General features: G+C 40.6%; 1 protein-coding gene across 8 annotated transcripts in view; it reads left to right on the forward strand.

Annotated features, from left to right (window-relative positions):
* The window catches only part of PANK1 (pantothenate kinase 1), a 103,629-nt gene that overhangs the window by 76,049 nt on the left and 6,247 nt on the right, over positions 1 to 21,333 (forward strand). For 5 of the 8 annotated variants that reach the window (XM_057735035.1, XM_057735036.1, XM_057735037.1 and 2 more), the window contains 4 exons: positions 3,569 to 3,921; positions 12,265 to 12,518; positions 17,577 to 17,753; positions 18,256 to 18,379. In XM_057735035.1, coding sequence (XP_057591018.1) covers positions 3,586 to 3,921; positions 12,265 to 12,518; positions 17,577 to 17,753; positions 18,256 to 18,379 — 891 coding nt within the window. In that variant the 5' untranslated portion in view covers positions 3,569 to 3,585. The remainder of the gene's footprint in view (positions 1 to 3,568; positions 3,922 to 12,264; positions 12,519 to 17,576; positions 17,754 to 18,255; positions 18,380 to 21,333) is intronic. The other 3 variants (XM_057735038.1, XM_057735039.1, XM_057735040.1) reach the window with 2 other exon arrangements.

The following is a 21,333-nucleotide window of genomic DNA, read 5'->3' on the forward strand; positions in this document are numbered from 1 at the left end:
AAGGGGGAATGCGAATATTCTGTATCTAGAATGAGCATAAGTTCTGGCAAACACAGAACAGATGCTTATCAGTGGTTCAGCTGAATTTATCAAAGCATCTGCATACCCTGGATTAAAGAAAATGTGAGTCATGGATTATAGCTGCATTGAGATTTCTTCTTTCCCCTTCTCTTTTATCTCCATCCACAGCTTGTATATGGGAAGTGTAGTTTAGGTAGACCTTGATATCAGGAAGATAAATAAAACTGAACATTTAAAATATGACAGTGTCCTATAAAAGCATTAAAATGTGAATAGAAGAGCATTTAATTTTTCATCAAGGTAAGAAATGAATATAGGTAAGTGAAAGCAAGTTCTATTGCCATTTAAACTATAGTTTTCAAATCCTTATTCCCTTTTACCTTGACCCAGACTGCTAATATGACATTTAACTGAATTTTCAATACTCTACGCTCTTCCCCCCTGTTTTGCTGAGTTGCTATAATAAAAGCTTTGAAATGGCTCAAAACTGTGCAGGAGGTGAAGCAGGAAGAAGAAACTGAAATTGTAAATAACTTATAAAATGCTTAGCTGTCCCCTGACACGTTTAAAAAGTGAGACCTCTTTTCAACTGCCTGTACTTAACAATATCCAACCAAATAAAGGCCACATAGGGGCATTTCCGGATCACACACAACTTGTTGTGTCCATTCTGTGCTGAGATGCCTCCTATTTTCTATTAGCACTGAATTCTTATTTTTTCACTTCTTCACATACTGAAAGTTCTAAGTGTAGAATGTTTTCATCCCCTCCCCTGACTTTTATCCTCTACTTACACAGCCTGCTTATCCCTCCAGCCTCTGACAGTATTAACAACCTGCAGGGGTGGCCTTCTGTACCTTCCTTCAGGTTCACATAATCATAAACACTTAAGGGCTTTCCTTCTGCCTGCCTGCCCGCCATCTTTCATCCCTCCATACCTCCCTTCCTCCCCTCCTTTTTTTTTTCAGACCAGACAGGGTAAATAAATTATTTGCACTTCGAGGTATCTTTTGCTTTTCTTATTAACAGAAGATTGGGGTTATCTCTTTGGGTGGTTAGTATAGATCTCATTCGTTCTTTTTAATGTCTGCCTGATATTTCATGGTTTGGAAGTCATGCCTTATTGAAGTTTCTCTGTTAAAGGGCATGCACGTTGTTTCCAATTTGTTTTTATCTTGTTTTTTAGTTTTCCTTAAATTTGGCTGCTGTAAGGGGTTCAGTGAACTTCCTTATACCCATCCTCGAATACTGGTCCTTTTTTAAATATGGTCCAAGAGAGGGATTAACTGCATTGAAAATGTGTATATACTTTTAATTTTAATAGATGTTGCCAGCGTCTTTCAAAAATAGTTATCCTAGCAATGTTCCAGAATACCTTTCCCCATCCTATCCAGTAGTAGGTCTTTCCTGCTTTGATAAGAATTGATTATACCTGCAACCCCGATTGCATTGCCCTGGCACCTTTTGACATACTATAGCATATTTCAGTGGGGTTTAAACTAGGGCTCTGGTTGGCCTATATGATTAGGGGTAGATGTGATTTTGTGTGTGTTTCTCTTAAAAAATCCCTGGAAAGTTTATGGGAGGGAGGGAACTGGAGGCCATTTTTACAAAATCCACTCCTCTCACAGGTAAGGAAATTGAGATCCAGAGAGGTGGAGGGAGTCAGTTACTGGCTGCTGCTTCTGAGAAGCAGTTGTTCTGAATCCTAAATCAGGGTTTTACCTACTACCTACGCTGGACCATACTGACACGGATTTTTTGAAAAGGGACCCAGAAAGGTCATCTATGAGCTAGGGATGAAGTGTTTCTAGTTTTCTCTTCTCTCCTACTAGGATAAGCAAATGCCCCACCCTACCCTGGACTGTGTGGGATTTGCTTTGCAAACTTCTGTGAAGAAAATAGGACATTTGTTAACTTGGTCTTGTCAGTGGAATTTGCTGCTCTTAATCTTGTTGGGGTTTAGGGTTTTATTTTTCTATACCGTTAGAGTTACTGCTTACCAAGTGGGGAGCAGCTGGCTTGCATTACAGCTAAAAGGACCACAAGGAAGCACAGGAGAGAAGGTTCTGTGTGCAGGAATGGCTTCCTCCTTTGTACTCCTTCCTCCTCCCTCCCCAGGTACCAAGGTAGAGAGCTAAATAGTGGGGCCGCCGAGGCAAAAGAAGTCCTCTGGGTCCCAGTTATGTTCCTGCCGATGTAATCTCTAGGTGTAATGTGCATAGTCTGGCCAGGGATCAAATGGATGTTCTCTAGGACTGAATAAAATAAGCTTTTTGAAAGAAGCCACTTTTACTTCCTGAGTCTTTAAACTCAGTTTTAATAGAAGTTTCAGATGTAGCCCATGGAGTCTGCTGAGGAAGATGAAAAGGGAGACTCCACATTTTGGATCCCATTTGGGTTTGCCCTGTGTTCATTGCAGAGCATTTGATGGCCTGGCGCTAACTTTCCAGGTTGCCTCGAAATAAAGCCAGCCTGTTCAGGGAGTTCAGTCCATTCTCTTAATAATGATAAAAATAACTACAATGGAAATTCATTTTGTCATAGATAAGCCTCTCCAGCAGATTAAATATAAATCTATAGTTATATATAAAAATACAACACAAAACATGCCTTTGTGTTGCAGACCTGGTCAGGAGCTGTGCTTATTTATGGGCTTGACGGTCAGTGGTCGTCGTTCTCATGGTTTAGCAGTTTGCAAGCCTGCAAATTGGAATCTCTGGGGAACTTAAAAAAAAAATACTCATGCCTAGGTCCTCCCCCAGAATTAAATCAGAATCTGTGGGAGAGGAGACACAGCTAAGGTGAGGACTTCTGGGTGGGCCATTTGAGATGGAGAGAGTACCCCTCCTTAATGAAAGAAGGGAGTTGTAACTCGATGTTCTTTTGAGAATTCTGTCGCCATAGGGATCATCATGTCTGACCCTCAGCTCTCACTGCCCACTCCCTCTCCTTTCTCCTTCCTGTTTATTCTGTAGCCTAAAGCTGTGGCCTCACATCATATAAAGTCAGCTCATGAAGGCAAAAATTGAATGCTCTAAAAATGATCATCGAAGAGTGCCCTAGGAAGACACTGTGAGGCATAGAGATCAACATCCCATCTCTAGGTACACCTAGCATAGCCAGTGTTTCCTCTGGTATCAGAACAGATCACTGTTTCTTTGGCTGAAATTCTGATAAAATGGCATTTGGGAGCCTGAGTGTATGCACAATATGTATCTTTAAGTTTGGGGATTGCACTCTATTTGGTGAGATTCTGGAGCCCTGAGAAGCACGTGGGAATTGAGACTGGTTTAGGGAATCCTATTCTCATCTCACACTCACTTCTGAGGCCGACTCTGAGCGGAATGTAGGCAGAATCACCGGCACCATGTAAAGTGCGACTTTCTCCTCCCCTGTCTCTTCTTTTAGCCACAGTTGAATTCAGGTGAATTGCATCGTGAATGTGCATATAGATGTGACACCACTGCATTTCATTATTGACTCTTCAAAAACAGCCCATTTCTTTGTCTAGAATTCAAGGGCACTCTGTCTTTCTGTCCCCTAGCGTTCCCGTGGTTCGGTATGGATATCGGTGGGACGCTGGTTAAATTGGTCTACTTTGAACCGAAGGATATTACAGCTGAAGAGGAGCAGGAGGAAGTGGAGAACCTGAAGAGCATCAGGAAGTATTTGACTTCTAACACGGCTTATGGGAAAACCGGGATCCGCGACGTCCACCTGGAACTGAAGAACTTGACCATGTGTGGGCGGAAGGGGAACCTGCACTTCATCCGCTTTCCCAGCTGCGCGATGCACAGGTTCATCCAGATGGGCAGCGAGAAGAACTTCTCCAGCCTGCACACGACTCTCTGTGCCACGGGAGGCGGGGCTTTCAAGTTCGAAGAGGACTTCAGAACGGTAGGTCCGCTTTACCCCTGTGCAGACAGCAAAACCACCCCTTAGAGAGAGAAAGAGAACTTCTCCCATGCCCATGATCATGGCATCGCCTGTGGAAGAACTAGGCTGCTAGGCTTGGACAAGTTTACTTCACCTCTCACTGCCTCAGTTTCCTCATCTGTATGAGAGTAAAAAGAGTTCCTACCTCATAGTGTTATTACCTGAAGGATTCCATGAGATAATATGTACCTGGTACTTAGTGCTCAATAAATACTAGCTATCCTCGTCATCATTTTTGTTACAATTACTTCTGCACGATATGATAAAGACAAGGTGATATAAATCCGCTTCTGAAGTATTTCAGTTTTCTACAGACTCCTGTATTTCACGAAAAACATAATCATCGTGCCAGTTTCGTAGATATGTAGGCTGTGGGCTGCAAGAAAGGCTTTCTGTACATCTTACTAAAAATGATTACTTCTTTCTTCCCATTGGCTCTGTATCTTTTTTGTTTTATGAATGTCCTTCAGAAGTTTTGCTCACAAAAAGAAATGAAATCTTTGATATTATTTATAGGTGAATTCCTTTATTAATAAATATGATTTAGGGAGTATGGTTCTGCATAATAAGAATAATGCCTTATCCTGACTGGCAGTACATCCCGACTGTTGCTTATTTAGATTTGACAGAGTCGGCTAAATGGAAGATACAGATGAGTGAACTGCAGTCTAACTTTCTCTGTGTTAAGCAATCCCTAACGCCTATGTGTTCCAGTTTCCCCATTTCTACTGTCAAGATAATCTCTATACTGTCCAACTTCATCTCACAGGGAAGAAAATGGAAAGAAACAGAAATAATAGATGGAGAAAAAGAAAATTAAATTAACAGAAATGATTGAACATAAGAAAAGGAGAAGGGTTGGAAGATTCTGGGATTAGTCTTGTCAGAAAGTTTATCTTTAGTGAATAAATTAATAAATCTGCATTATTCATGGTACTTACTAAAGCTATAATTGTAAATTTTATTTGCATCATCAAAAGTAACATCATTTATCTCATTCATAAGTAGTTTCTACAACAGCTAGCAATAGAATTCTGGAGCATTATATTGTCATATTGATTACAGTCAAGTTTTGGCTTTTCCTCTTGTGCCCCTTTCCCTACCCAGCAGTAGAATTTGACCCTGCTACTTACTTAAATGATCCATGGGATCTTTTTTCCCAACAAAGGCACCCAATGATTGAAGAGTTTTGAAACTGAGAAGGTTGAGATCCAGGGGCATGAAAATTAAGTTCAAGTTCATAAATGAAAAAGCATTGGTTCTGAATTCTAGTGCTGTTTCTGCATTTAACTAGCTGGGTGACTTTGGGTGCGACATATCCCTCCTGTGGGCCTCCGTTTCATCATCTTCAGAAGGTGGCAGTAAGGTGTCTATGTGGATAAGGAAACTAAAGCTAAAAAGAGATGAAGAAGCGCTAGTTGTAAGAGCTGGATGTCAGCTCGATTCTAATTCAGGAAATGCTGACCCACCCCTAGTGCTATGAGCTCCACGGGTCCTTCAAGGTTGCCCTCTGTGTCCATCTCCACTGGGGAGCCTGGAGTGAAATGAACCAAGGTGACCTGGGACATTGAAGCAAGCTCCATCAAAGGCTCCGTCCCTCCTCTTCAGTAATGTCCTGGAAGAAAGTTAACCTATGTTGGCCACGAGCAAGTGTGTTTCTCAAGCTTCTGATGTGAGAAAGGTCATATCTTATTACAACCAAAATAAAGAAACCTCTGCTCCTTCAGCAGCCTGCTGGAGCCTAATGAACAGACTGGTGCAGGGAGCAAGTCTGTAGTATTTGCCTAACAGCTTGGCCATCTATAAAAGAAAGTATATGGGCTGCCTTCTGTTTCCATGCTCAGTCTTGGCCAAAATGGAGACAGAATTGAAGAAGACAGATCTCTTCTTGTAGCCCGTTTGTCAGTATACTAAGTGACATGCCCTGATCCTTCCAAAGTTTGTGAGGATGAGTAGGTTTTATCATTCTCTTTCCTAATAAACAAGTGTTTATTATGCTCTTTCAATGCAACAAGTACTGTTATGAACAAAACAAAGCCCCTGCCTCCCTGGAGCTTGTATTCTAGTGCAGGGACATGGTCAGTAATCACATAAGTGAATACAGAGTATCTCAAACGGCGATAAGTGGGGGAAAGAAATGGGTAAGGGGGATAGGGAGTGGGCGGGTCTTTTTGTGATGAGGTTACTGGATAGGAAGTGGAAGAAGTCATAGAGCAAACCAGGCAGGTATGGGGAAGAGTATTTTAGGCAGAGGGAACAGTAAATGCTAAGCCTCTTAGGTATAATGTATCCAAGCTCTTCTCTTTTCCAAAATGGAAAATTGAAGGTACAAACTTAGCTATAAAGGATCAATATATATTACTGTATGTAGTAAACAGTCTGACAAATAATAAAGCAGTGCATATACATACCTGTAAAGTCCTATTGTTGTTGTATAAACTCACTCTTTTGAGCATAATGCAGGTTTGCAGATGTTTTTTTTTTTAATCTGAGTAATTTGCACTGTCTAAATGATGTTCAGCTGACCCTGAGTAATTAGTAATTGTTATATCTGATGACATATCCTTTTCAGATAGAGTAAATATATTTAAATCCTTAGATAATGTTAACTATTCTTCATCCAATTTAGAATGTACAAGAAAGAACTATAAAGCCATGAGATAAGCATTAAGCTAGACCCCTGTGTAGAGTACTTTCAATTGAACAACGCTACATTTCTTTCTTCCTTTTTCTTTCTTTTTTACCTTCCTCCCTCCCTCCTTTCCTTCCTTCCTTCCTTCTTTCCTTTAACATTTTAGAATCACTGTCGCATAAAATTTCTGGCTGGCAAAAGTTAGCCTTCAAAATTAATGATTCAGCAAAATGGAACACGAAAGAAAACCTTAAACAACAATTCTTAAACAAGAAATTAATAAACCAGTGAGGAATCCCACCATTTGAGAAAGTGGTCCTCAAAGAGGAGACTCCATGTGGTTGTACACCAGGGCACTTAATCCTGTAGATTTCACTTAGCTTTGTGTTTATTCTCACTCTCTATGTTCTGTGAGTGTTGTTTTAAAGAACCTACCAGAATATGTCATGTACCAAATCTAGTGTTTTCCTCCACAACTACACTTCCCAATTTCAATAAGTCCTCTTTAGAAGGCAAAGTATTCTAACAATAGAAAATTTATAGAAAAAAGTCATCCTTTTTGTCCACTTAGTTCTTCATTACAAGAAATACTTTGCCTTGTGAGTTTTGTTCAGTCCAAGACTTAAAATTTATTTGAAGTTAGAAGTGACTCTTTTAATTATTTAGAAAAAAACAAGTACCTGCCTTCTAAACAAGCAGGATATAACAACAATCGTAGTTGGTTGACATGAGATTTGGGGAACAGTAAAAGATTTTCTTACTGCTTCACCACATTTTTTTTCAAGGTGTGAGGACTTAAGAATTAGCCTTCATTAAGCCAGAAATCTCCAAGGACACAACCTAAAAAAGTTAATAATGGTGGAAGAATCAGGAGGGGATGAGAATAATGGTGGATATGTGAAATTCTAAATCTAAGTGGACCATTCATTATTAGCTGGGTTGCTATTATTAATCCAGGGACTGATTTGTGATATTGCAGGAGCATAAGCTTTGGTAGACAGTGCCATCCTCCACTTCATTCTGGTCCCACCCTTTTGGCCATTCGTGTACAGCCCCTTTCATCATTGAGTGCCAGGAGGAAGAAGCCATCTTTGAGGTTTTGTTATTTTTCTCACTCACAGAACATACTTGAAATTGACCTCTCTCTCAGGTCTCTGTTAGGTCTCCTGTGTGAAGAGAAAAGAGCCCCAAGTGTAGTTTATAATTCAGAGTCAACCATTTTATATGAAAATTGTTCTTGGTTTAGTAAGATAACCTTTCTGCCACTTCCAGTATGATAAATGGAGTCAGTGTCAGCAAAAGCACCTTAGGAAGTGTGGGGTATCATACAGATGTGTATTTTATTCATTTTGTGGAAAACAATTTGGTGACTCATTTCTCAAGCACAAGATTGAGTGATGGAACTGGTTTGGGGTAGGTCCATAGAATACTCCCATAGAGAACAGGCATGGAACCTCCTGGGATGGTTTTTATCGGATTTATTTACTCAGCTATTTATTTAGTTACTTTTTAAGTTATTTTATTGAAGTCTAGTTGATTTACAATGTTGTGTTAATTTCTGCTGTACAACAAAGTGATTCAATTATGTGTGTGTGTGTATACACCTTCTTTTTCATATTCTTTTCCATTTTGGTTTATCCCAGGATATTGAATATAGTACCCTGTGCAATAGGACCTTGTTGTTTAGCCATCTTATGTATAATAGTATTTATTTTTGACAGACCAAAGCCCATAAGGAGAACCTCTTACAGTTGTATCCTGAACATGTCTTGTGTTTAGAATCTTTAATTTTAGCATACAGGGAATCACTGAATTCCTTTGAGAAATTAGTCTTCAGTTTGGAAATGGTGTTTCCAAATGTATTTCAACTTGAGATAAGAAGACCTGCATTATTTTACTTCTTATATAATTATAACTCAAGAGTAACTCATGTTTCCAAAGCATTTTCACACAGCCATCTCGTTGGATTCTTAAAAACAGCCCTGCCAGTCCGCCAGGGCAGCTGCTGTTGGAGTATGTGATTTTATTGTAGGCCTGTTGTCACTGCACTCGGGTGCAGTCTTCAGCTCCAAAGTCTATGTGGTCCCAGGAACAGCAGTATCCGCATCACCTGGGATATTGTTAGACATGCAGTCAGGAACTCTGGGAGTGGGGCCCAGCAGTGTGTGATTTAGCAAACCCTCCAGGTGATTCTGATGGCACCTGAAATTTGAGAACCCCACTGCACCCAGTGCTTGCTTGGGTGTGTTTGGGACTAGGCAAAACAAAGTTAGTTTATCCCAATAGTTTGGGGGGAAAAAATTTTTTTTTTTTTTACTTTGTTTCTTCCTCTACATCAATTATTTACAGAGTTTGAGCCTTAGGGCAAGCTTTGGTTTGTTGTTGTTGAGTTTGGGGCATAGTTTAAACTTAATGATTTGGGAATTGGCAGAACTCATACTTTCCAAAAGTGCTAAGGAGAGTTACATGCAGTGTGGTGCTAGAGTCAGCTCCTGCTGCCTCAGGAGAGCCCATTATGTGCACGAGAGCCCATTGTGTCTTCCCAACTCTTTGTTTAGTGACATCGTGTTGGTAGCTTGGAGTTGGCCATGGTGGGAGTGACTGTACCACGGAAATTGGTAAATGCTATAAACCAGGGCCTTTGCTCCCAGAGAGCCAGTTGTCAAACATTTACTGGCACACCTTGATGACAAGGTTATGTTCACATTAGCTGAAGCTTCATCTGCATGTTTGCTGGATCAGTTATTTTTTTAAAAAAATTTAAAACTAGCTGCCAGCATTTAAAAATTGGAAGTTTTCACAGAAAAATCTGGATATCCAGCTCTTGGGAAAGAGGATCACTTGGCAACATTGAGCCCCCGTTACCACATGGCAGCAGTGGGCTGCAGTGGATTTTAAATATGTGTAGATCGTCTTGTGTGCCACAATCCCCATCATTCTGTTACTTTAACTTTTAGTCAAGGGACTTCACTTCTTTACTGGCTCCTGCAGCATTTGCTTTGGTTACCCTGGTGTAAAGAAAACTAAGCCCAGAGAAAGAGTGTTTCTTCTTAGGTGGGATGTGAACATACTGTCCAAATAATGGTTTGACTCATTGCTTATACTTGGGAGCCTGTCCTTTTTCCTGGATGGAAAAGAAAGAGCTTTGAGGGAGGTCTCCATACGTCTCAATGAAAGTGACTAATATTTCTGTTTCCCAGTTTGGGGATACATGACCTCAGACTTCAGAAACATCCATCCTTCAGTAAAATGTTATAGAAGAGATGTTTGTTGGCTGCTAGCATTTTATTTGAAAGTGATTTTGAGGGGAAAGTTGAGATCTTTCCTTCCAGAGCAAAGCGATGTTCTTTGTTTATTTGAACACGTGAACAGATGTGTCTCTGTTTGTGTTTGTGATGTTGGTTCTGGGCATGGCTGTCAATATGGTTGATGGACCTCTGATTAATTTTTCAGCAGGTTAACGTACGGCCCCAAGACCGGCTGATGAAATCGCTACTTTTCAGTTTGGGGTGATCCAGGAGGGGACAGCTCTCCCTGTTCCATTTAAGAAATGTTTATTTAAGCCATTATTATGCCCAGGCCTTTGAGCATGGTGCTCAGGGACACCCAGTGAACCAAAAAACAAGCCAGAATGTGACCTATGTTGTGTGTGCAATGGAAGACATTGATAGGGCCAGGGAATCCGGGAGGATGCAAAGGTAATGTTTACACGGCTGTATCACTGTAGCATTTAGGTCTCCAGATAGCCTTATACCTATATTATTGCCCCCTGAACACGTGAATCATGACATGCATCTCACCCAAAAGTTTCACTTGGTGAAAAATGAAATGTTCAAAATCATTTATAGATAGATTTAGTTTATCACCAAGTGTCATTTAGAATGATCGTTTCTGTGTATCAAAACAACATCTACCACCTTTCTGGTAACCGATTCTAAGGAATCCTGCTCTGCAGGTATAGCTTCAGTGGATTTTGTTGAATGGGACATTCAGTTGAGTGACAAAAAGTCAAAAGTTTTCTTCTAGTTATTCACTTTTGTAATGAAGATGATGCTTTGGGGGCAAAATATCTAAGTACAGTACTTGTGTAGGTGGTTTCCAGATCCCAGAAGCAGGACTCGTTATGAATGAAGACAGGAGAAGAACAGGGCGTTATTAGGAGGCATTCGCTAGTTGTATCAGTTAGGGAAAGTTATTTAAGCTCTGTGAACCTTAACCATAGAGTTAGGATAATAAAACCTCCTTACAGGGTTTTTGTGAAAATAAAATGATCAAGTACAAGTGCTTGCATATAGTAAATAAATACCAGGTATTATTTTCTTAAAGAGATTTTTAAAAAATTAGAACTTATAAATTATCTTCCATCGTTGGTTCAGTTTCATGTTGGTGAATGTTAAGACTTTTTTTTTTTGGACCAGCAGTAATATCACTTTTGAGGGCCATGAATAAACTTTTGAGGATGCAACGTGCTCTACTAAGGCTAGCCCTCAGCCAGTATCCCCCTTTACTTTTTTTCCCTGTACCTAGGATAATAGGAGTTTTTGTTTCACAGGAGCATGAAAGGACACTCTGGGACCACCTCAGCTATTAATAAAAGAGTCAATATTTTTTGAGTCCTTTGTGCCTGCCAAGCCCTGTGTAAGCATTTTACATATATTATTATCATGTAATCCTCACAACACTGTGCCGGGGGTATTATCCCCATTTTACAGAAGAGGAAAACTGAGGCTTGAGAACTTAAGTACCTTGCCCCACATCCCCCAGTTAGGTAAGTATTGGAGTTAGTGTTCGAAGCCAGGTCTGTCTAACTCCAAAGCCCAGGCTTGGGAAAAGGAGAGTTAGGAGATTGTCCCCAGCTCCCAGGCTCACATGACTCCCTCAGGACCCCATATCCTGCCAAGAAGTGAGGATTCTTTCTGCTTTCAGAACGTTCTCACACTCCTCACCCTGGCGTATGCTATGTTAGTTTCCCACGGCTTCTGTAACTAATTACTACAAACCTAGCAGCTTAAAACCACAGAAATTTATTCAGTCATGGTTCTGGAGTCCAGAAGGCCGAAATCAAGGTGTTGGCAGGACCGCACTTCCTTCAGAGACTCTTGGGCAGAATCCATTTTTTGCCTCTTCTAGTGTCTGGTGGCTGCTGGCACTCCTTGGCGTGTGGTGCGGCCCTCCAGTCTCTGCCTCTCGTCTTCACATGGCCTTCTCCTCTGTGTCTGTCACATCTTTCCTGGGTCTCATGAGGAAGCTGTCAGTGGACTTGGGGCCCACCCAGATAACCCAGATGCCCTCTTCATCTCAAGATCCTTAATTTAATCACATCTGCAAAGACCCTTTTTCCAAATAAGGTAACATTCACAGGTTCTGAAAATTAGGACACAGACATATCTTTCAGGGGCAACCACTTAACCCCCGCCATGAGCTAGCGGCTGCTTTGCCAGCGATCAGGTAGGCTCCTGTCCTTTGGCAGGCACCGTGGGTAGACAGCGATGTTTGGAAAGGCTGCTTTTCCAGCAGAATGACTGATGCTCAACAAGGTTTCACAGCGTGGTGTTTGAAGGATGTTTCCATACTTTCCACGTTTATGACACGTGTTAAGTTCAGCTGAAAGCCTCCGGGGACTTCCCCTGAGGTGGTGGCGGTCTCCCTCACAAGGTCTCATTCTCTTTCAGATTGCTGACCTGCAGCTCCATAAATTGGACGAACTGGACTGTCTGATTCAGGGCCTGCTTTACGTTGACTCTGTTGGCTTCAACGGCAAGCCGGAATGTTACTATTTTGAAAATCCCACAAATCCCGAATTGTGTCAAAAAAAGCCGTACTGCCTGGATAACCCGTACCCTATGTTGCTGGTGAACATGGGCTCAGGTGTCAGCATCCTAGCAGTGTACTCCAAGGACAACTATAAAAGAGTTACAGGGACCAGGTAAACGTGGTTTCCACTAGGAGAACCTTTTTGTGCTTACACCCAGGCCTCTGTCTTGAAGACCGGTTTCTGAAAAGGTTATTTATATTGAATACATTTTTAAAAGAAAGATCTTACCCTCCTCAGCCAACCAAAAAGGATTTATTGGATATGTTACACAGGGTGATTTATATAAAGATTAATAAAACACAGCCTTCACTCTTGTTGGAAACTGGTCAGGTTGTGGGAAAAAGGGTTGCACATACCAGAATGTTCCCAAAGGCAGATATATTAAGTGCCAGGTGAATGGCAGGGACCACAAGCACAGTAGAATCCAGGTGGAAGGATGCCTGGGATGGCCAGGGAGGGCTTCAGAAGAACCCTTCTTTCGGCTTCAGAAGAGCCCAAGTCTTGGTGCCTAGCAGAGGAAGAATTGCTTGAAATAGTCATTCCAATCAGTGAGCCAGATTGGGTTTACAAAGAGTGTTTTTTACCCTCAGATAAATGCTACAGCTGCAAACTGGAATAGTTGGCACACCTCACAGGGAACTTGGGAGTGCAGTGGACAGGAAAAGAGGCCTGCAACCACAGCGGGGCAGAGTGCTGCGTTGCTTGGTGTACACACACCCCAAGGGCACGTGGGCTCAGCTTCCTGTTACGGGGATTCAACATGGGAAAAAGATCCAGGGTCAGAAGTCTTTGAGAAATTGTAGTATAAACAAAATTAAACAGGTTTTCCTTACTTATAAGAGGATTTGGTATAAAGTATTTCTTCAACTTATTGGAACATGGGACCCATTTTTGGAGGAACAACTTAAGGAACTAGTGCTCTGTGGCATGTGCTTTGAGACATGATATTGAAACCCATTGTTTTTGATAGACAAAGACATCATGTAACTTCTCTGGGCCTCAGTATCCTTGTTTGTGCCATGAAGTGAGTTGTTTCTTAGTTTCTACAGGCTTTTCCAGTAGTAAAATTCTGTGGTTCTACTCACCCATGAGGAGGAGAGCACCGCTTTTCTCCTGTATTAACATGCCTTGTGATAGGTTTGCATAAATCAGTGGTTCACCACTGGGGAAGGGAAGATTGGGCCCCCCAGGGGATGTTTGGCAATGGCTGGAGACATTTTTGGTTGTCACAACTGAAGATGCAGTGATAATGGCATCTAGTGACCAAAGATTAGGCCTGCTGCTAAATATCTTACAGTGTATCGGGCAGCCCCCCACAGCAAAAAGGTATCAAGCCCCAAATGTTAACAGTTAGTAGTGTTAAGAAACCCTGGCACACACATTCTGACTGATCCTGCTTGTGTCCAGAATACAGGCTTGGATATGTACGTTAATTGTCACTAGGTAATACATTTTCTCACTGAGAATGCAGCACTAAGCTTACTTGCTCACAAAGAATCACAACTGGCCCCATGGCCCCATTAGGACTGTCAGAAGTATCAGAGACACATGAATATTTCGGCTGAGCTGGTTTTACCTTAAGAGAGTGATCTCCTGAGAAAGGTATAATTTTTAAGAGACTACAAACTTCCTCCCAGAAGGAGCAGTTGAATTGGTTAGAGCTAGTCCCAAGGTAACAACAAGCTAAACATTCTCCACAATTAGAGATACTTATAATTCTGTTGATTAACGCTTAACAAATTCATGAATTATATCACAGGCACACTCTCTCAAACTTGGAGGTTGCAAGGTCTGGCTTGTCTTTGAATAATGAGCCCGTTGTGATGTTTGGCATCTGTTACTTGTGCAGTAATGCCTGTACAATCCATGAACTGGTAAATGCCCGGTGAATGATCACTGATTTGCAGTCATCAACAAATCCTGTGTGGATGCCCAAGCTTCCTTACAAGCGCTCTTGAACCAGTAGTTTTGGAAAGGTGCCACAGGAGACCGAAGGTTACTAAAGAGCCCTTTCTGGGGCTGCCACAGGTTGGGGAGGGGAATGAAATATCAAGTCTCTGGGCCCCACCCCAGATCTTCCTTGTCCAGCCAGAATGGTTCTGCCAAAGGCTTTTTATGCTCCGAGTTAGAAAACCACTGATCTAAACTACAGGCCTACCTTGGGGATACTGCAGGTTCAGTTCCGGACCGCCACAATAAAGCAGGTCTCACAATAAAGTGAATTACGCACATTTTTTGGTTTCTCAGTGCATATAAAAGTTGTGTTTACACTATACTGTAGTCTGTTAAGTGTGCAATAATGTTTAAAAAAGGTATTTTCCTTAATTTAAAAAATATGTTATTGCTAAAAAAATTGCTAACCATCATCTCAGCCTTCAGTGAATCATAATCTTTTTGCAGTAGTAACACCAAAGATCACAGATCACCATAACAAATATAATCATAATTTTTAAATTTGAAATATTGTGAGAATTACCCAACATGTGACACAGAGACACAAAGTGAGCAAATGCTGTTGGAAAATGGCACCAATAGACTTGGGGATGCAGGATTGCTACAAACCCTCAATTTGTTTTAAAAAAACAAAAACAAAAAAAAAAACACAGTATCTGTAAAGCATAATAAAGTGAAGCACAGGAAAACGAGGTGTGCCTGTATTTTGGTCAGCAGTGAACACCATCGTGTGGAACACACTTTGGGAATCATTGATTTAAACAAATGGCTTAAGCTTTAGGTTTTGCTACTCCTACTGTGATAGCTATAATTGTAGGATTTTTGTTATTCTCGTATGCCCTATTTTCCCATTAAGCATTTTTATTTTTAGGAAGCCACATCATTACAGGATATCAGTTTTCTTTTAAACATATGCTTTTAAATGGCTTGTTTCAGTGTTGTGTGTAATTTTACTGCACCCTAGATTACTAGCAACATTTCTTTTCTGTTGATCAACGCCAATTTTATTTTAGAAGTCAATGAAAAAAACAACAGCTAACGTTGTTAGAATGTGTAATCTATTAAAAGAGGAATATAAAGAATTTCAAAACTTCAGTGAAATGAGCAGCGCTGCTGATTTCATTCTTTCGGAATCAATTTTAAGGGTACGAGCACTCAGTAATTGGATTTTTCTGCTTCTTCCTAAAATTCTTCACAAGTTTGTTGGGTTTTTTAAAAAAATAATGATGTTTTGGTCTCTGATTTGCTGAGGGTCTTGCTATGTGTGCTGAAACAAATATGTATCTGATTTTGAGCGAGAGAATCACTAGACTCGGTAATGGTTAGCAGGTTGAGGAGGTTAATAAAGTGCTCTTCTGCAATGGTGCATTCTTTCCTCCTGTCTGCGGTGGCCCAGCTGTGCCAATTCATGCTCGCTTTCCCCATTCAGCTCCGATTCTTTGTCTGGAGTCACCTGTCATTTTCCAGTCATACAAAGCCCTTGTCCTTTCTCACTCATACCAACACATCAGATGATGAGTTGCCTTCTTTCTAAGTCAGCCAGTGTCTTCAGGTGCCTGCGTTTGGAGTCGGTTGTTGAACACCTTGATGAATGGAAACACCTGATGTTCAAAGAAAGGTTAATAATGTGGATGAAGGGTAGAAACTAGAAGTGTGAGCCAAGCCTTGTAAGAAAATATACGGAGAGAAAACAAGACAAATTCAGATGACGGGCAAACCAAAAATTGTTCCCATCAAACCACGCTAGCTTTGTAGGGTAGACTGAAACTAAGAGCGTCGCATGACGCACCATGTTAAATGTAGATAAAGACACTTTCTTAGAGGGAATCCAAAATTTCTACCATGACTGAGTTGTCAAGGCAGTAATGCCCATGGAGCTCTTTTTGTCCTCGTGGTACTACACCTACAGTTTGGATACTGCGACTGGTGCCTAGCTACCTAATTTTCCGTGAGAACTCGTCCCTTCAATCAAGTGTGTATTTTTGTAAGAATCACTATTTAAGACATATTACAGTTACTCCTTAGATGTGATTTACAGAACTGTGTGTCTGTAATCTGGTGCCTTCTTGGTAACAGTTATTGACAATAAATGTAATTTACCCTAAATTTTCTTTTTTCAAATTTAAGTTTGAAAATAATCTCAATCTCAACTTGAATTCTCTCTTAAAAGCCAGTACCCAGACACATATGGCATTCCCAGGGCTAGCAGCTCTTGAGGCTTCAGAACACATGGATGTGCACTTACTCTTCTGTGTGGTACATAAAGAGTAAGGCCCATTCATGGCCACATCAGTGCTTTTTCCTGCCGGGAGCTCACTGGTGACAGCTTTATTCTGAATCTGCTTTTCTTCCCCTCAGGTAACTTTGAGCTTGATACACAATTGAGTTCACTGTCAGCTATCATAATTGGTTTCTAACTTTGTCTCAAAAGGCTGTTTTAGAAGCATCCCCCCCCCCGCCAAACTTAAAACATGGTTTGAGCACTGAAACCATTTTAAGATTGTTACAATTTTTTGACTATTGGGTAGTAGGTAAAATTCTAATAACCTTTTCTAGAGTTTACTAGAAAAAAAATCCAATGCGCGATCCATCAGTGGTTTCCTTTTTGAAATCTCTGAGGAGCTTAAATGAAATTATTTCTGCTAGAGAAGCAAGGTCAGATGAAAGATACAGCTTTGGGGCTGGCTGTTCCTGGCAGAGTCCCGGTTCAGTTTTGTCATCACAGAGTTTGTCTCTATAGATATGAACTATGCTTCATGTACCCACTGTTTCTTTTTCTAAGTATTTGTATTTAGCTACATATGTCTGTATTTTTTTTAAAAAAAATAGCGGTCATTCCTCTGGTTATTTGCTGCTTTCAGACCACCCAAAATAAGGGAGCTAGATCATGATTTGGCCCCATTTTATAGGTGGGAACATTGCATGAAGCAGTTAGGTCAGTGGCTAGTTGAAGGTCTCACAACGGAAATCAGTGAGAGTCTCTGGTTTTGTTCTTAAACTTCAGGGCAAGTTTCCCTTGGTATTTCTTTTAGTCTCTGCCCTCTTTTTTTATCTACTCTACCCTAAAGCTCTTTTTTACCCAGCACTTTCATTCAAGTGCCCCTTTGTTTTTCTTCTGTATTTATTAACCCATGTTAGTGCTCTTGATGTAGTTGGGGACTTGGATGGGCATCTCTTAAAGTAAAACTTAAAAAATAAACCTTATTGTTCCTTCAGTCTTGGAGGTGGAACATTCCTAGGCCTATGTTGCTTGCTGACTGGTTGTGAGACCTTTGAAGAAGCTCTGGAAATGGCAGCTAAAGGCGACAGCACCAATGTTGATAAGCTGGTGAAGGACATTTACGGAGGAGACTATGAACGATTTGGCCTTCAAGGATCTGCGGTAGCATCAAGGTAGAGATTAAGTAGCTAGGAGCAGTAGTGATTAAACACAAGGCAACCTCTACACCCTGGCTGTGCATTTAGTTATTATTTTTTTTAAATGTCAACCCACCAGCCTGGTGCAAGGATCTATGGTATCGGAGCTCAGACTTGATCTCCTGCCCTTGATGAAGCCCTGAGATGTTTAGCTCTTGATGCTTGTGCTTAAAATAAGGCAACTTTGAAAGAAGGTTCTGGAAAACTGCAACAGTTCCCCCCGTTCCATTCTTGTCCAGATATCTAGAGGCATTAAATTTTTTTTTCCCCATTAATAGCCATGCTACTTTGTCCCTATTAAGAAAAGGGCAGCCAACCATTCATACCGTAATCCTGTCTGCTTATAAACCATGGTAGCCAAATCAGTTCATTTGAGCTTGATCAGAGTTATTCATGAAGCTCTCCGCAGTACTTTGGTGGAAGCATGGGGCCTGCCTGAGGATGATTTTGAACACTGTCGCTAATATTTCCAACATAGCTTTGGCAACATGATGAGTAAGGAAAAGCGAGATTCCATCAGCAAGGAAGACCTCGCCCGAGCCACCCTGGTCACCATCACCAACAACATTGGCTCCATTGCTCGGATGTGTGCATTGAATGAGGTAAGGCTTGAACCCAGGGAAAGCCATGTGTCATTCATAAACATCATATTTGGCAGTGCAGTAACTGGTGACGCTCACAAAACTACAGGTCTATTACAGTGTGGGGAAAATCTCTCTGCATCCTTGCAGATAATTACAGGTAAAACATTCCACTTGCAGTGTTCGATATTCTCTCTGCTTTCAGCTTCTTTACAGTGTTGCCTTGTGGCATGGAGTTCAAGCAGCATTGTACAGGGCTATCAAAGCACGGAGAGCTTGCTACAGCTGAGGCCAGCCAGAGCCCCAGGCACGAGAAAGGGTGGAGCTGATGACAGACAAAGCTTTGATAACATGTTTTTAAATACTGCAAAATTGCTTTGGAAAGAATGGAACCCCTTTCTGAAATACAAGATGTGTAAAGTAGAACAGCTCCCACTGAGTTGTATTAGGAAGACAAGAAAGAGGGGTTGGACTTGGAATAGGTAATAGTAGGAGAAATATTAACAAATCGTAGTAGAAAAGTAATAATCTGTTTTAAATATAAATTTAATAGAAATATGACATACGCACAGAAGAGGGCTCAAATCACAATTATACAGCATGACAAATTTTCTCACACACACCCCTAATAGCCACCACTCAGATCAAGAATTAGAACATTACAGGTACTGCAGAAACCCCTTCCAACCCCCCTCTAGCTGAACCAGTGGAGTGTTAAACAGGGTATGAGGCAGTCCTTATGATAGGTGGGTGGCAGCCCTGCCTTTGAACTCTGGGGTTACAAGAGAGACAGACACCCTCCTTTCATAATGAATAGAATTCACCACTGGCCTATGGATCAGGGTCATACTTTTTGTAAGTCCCCATTTCAGATGGAGTTTAAATGTGAGGGTGGTATTCAGAAGAAAGATGTATTCCAGAGACACGATTTTTCAAAGTCCACTGTGGTCATGGGATTCACTTTAACAGAGAATTTATTTTTTGACATTAACCTTTAAAGAGAGTTTTTCCAAGTAGCCAGATAAGCCCTATGACTAGTATGTGTGTAATTGGCTATACTCAAAGGTCACTTGGATGGAATGTCTCCTGCCCCACAGAGCAATAAATGGCCTTTCCCCTACTTTCCACAGAGCTCAAGTGAGCCAGCGGGTGTTTTTACAGGTATTGTAATCTCTTTACAGGGAGGGCAACTGATTTTTTCACTTTTGATTTCCATTTCAATACCATTTATTGTTGGAGTATAGCAAAAGTGGTTGTTGGAAATTGTAGCTGTGTTACATACTAGTTGGAGCAACTCTTTTGAATGGTCCTGTGGTGTTGAATGAATGAGGGGAATCACAGATCGCCTGGGGCAAGGGCTCTGGTGGCTGGTATCCTGCCAGCCAGGCTCCCTGTGGGCAAACCAGGAACTGGCAGCATCAGGTTTTCCCAGAAGCCACACAAGGTCTTCAGTCACTGCTTTGCTCCCTAGAGTCACTGCTTGGAGAATCTTTGATTCCAGCCGTTTCATGGAGGGACACCATATTTACTGACTCTAAAGTATTTTTCTGTGATTATTGGAATGCTATGAGTACATCTCCATCAACTTTAAAAGTTCTTATTCATTTTTTGGAAGAGAGAATACAAATACGTAACACAGAACTCTGAAGACACCAGAGGAGTGAGGTATACAGGGGAGTGAGTCACCATTTCCACCCCGTCCCTCAGTTTTAACATCACTAGAGGTAGCCATTGTTTTTAGTTGTTTTGTTTTGTTTTGTTTTGACTCTATATTGTCTGCAATGTAGGATAAACATATCCTTCCAAAGGTAGCAAACTCCATATAAATTCTTTTTTAAAACAACAGTTTTCCTGAGATAGAGTCACATGCCATACAATTTGCCCTCTACATACTATTTTATATCTTGCTTTGGTTGTTTATTTATCACCTTTTTATTATGAAATTGATAGACATACATAAAGGAGCGAGAATTGTATAAAGCATCTCTATATATCCATCAGCCTAGACTCAGCAGTTATCGAGATTTTGCCGCCCGTGCTTCATTTAGCTCTGTTTTCTTCTTCCTCCTCTTCCTCCTTCCCTCTCTTTTGCTGAAATATTAGAAAGGAATCCTAAACATTACATCAGTGCACCCAGCGTACTTCTGGAAATAGTGCTTCTTGCTTTCTTACATGGTGATACATCCTGAGATTGCTCATATAGGTATATGTAGAATTGCTTTGTTTCTTTAATGGCCATAGAGCATCCTAACGTTGATATGCTGTGCTTGATCTTATCATTTTCCTAATGATATTTAGTTTTATCTAGACCTTTGCTATTATTTTAAAAAATCTGTTATATATGTATGTGTGTAAATTTTTGTATCATTTTACCTACATGTGGGTGTATCTATAGGATAAATTCCTAGAAGGGAAGTTGCTAAGGCAAAGGATGTGTTGTTTGTAATTTCGACAGATATGATAAAATTCCCTCCATAGAGGTGGTTCTAATTTATATTCCCAGAAGCAGGTTTCTCTACAGAGGGTTACCAAACTTTTTGATCTGTTCTAATGTCATAGGTAAGAAATGCTACTTCACTTTGGTTTTAATTTGTATCTTATTATAAGTGAGGCTGAGAATTTTGCATCTATTTAATAGCCATTAGTATTTCCCCATGTGTGTGTGTGTGATCTGTTCATACTGTTCACCCATTTTTTTTCTGTCAGGTAGTTGGTCTTTTTTCTTAATGATTTGTAGATAACTAATCCATTCTATGTTCAACGTACTGAAAATATTTTCTGCTTATAGCCTTCCATTCAGATTTGTTCATGGTGATGTTTTTCCCCTGAATAAATATTTGATTTTTGAATTAAATATATCAGTCTTTTTTTTTTAATGGATTCTGTGTTACACCTTTTCTACTTCAACATTTTTAAAAAGAATTCTTCCATGTTTTCTTCTAGTCTCTCTCTCTCTCTTTTTTTTTTTTTTTATC

This window comes from Hippopotamus amphibius, chromosome 5, assembly GCF_030028045.1.
Source record: "Hippopotamus amphibius kiboko isolate mHipAmp2 chromosome 5, mHipAmp2.hap2, whole genome shotgun sequence".
Taxonomy (NCBI): Eukaryota; Metazoa; Chordata; class Mammalia; order Artiodactyla; family Hippopotamidae; genus Hippopotamus; species Hippopotamus amphibius.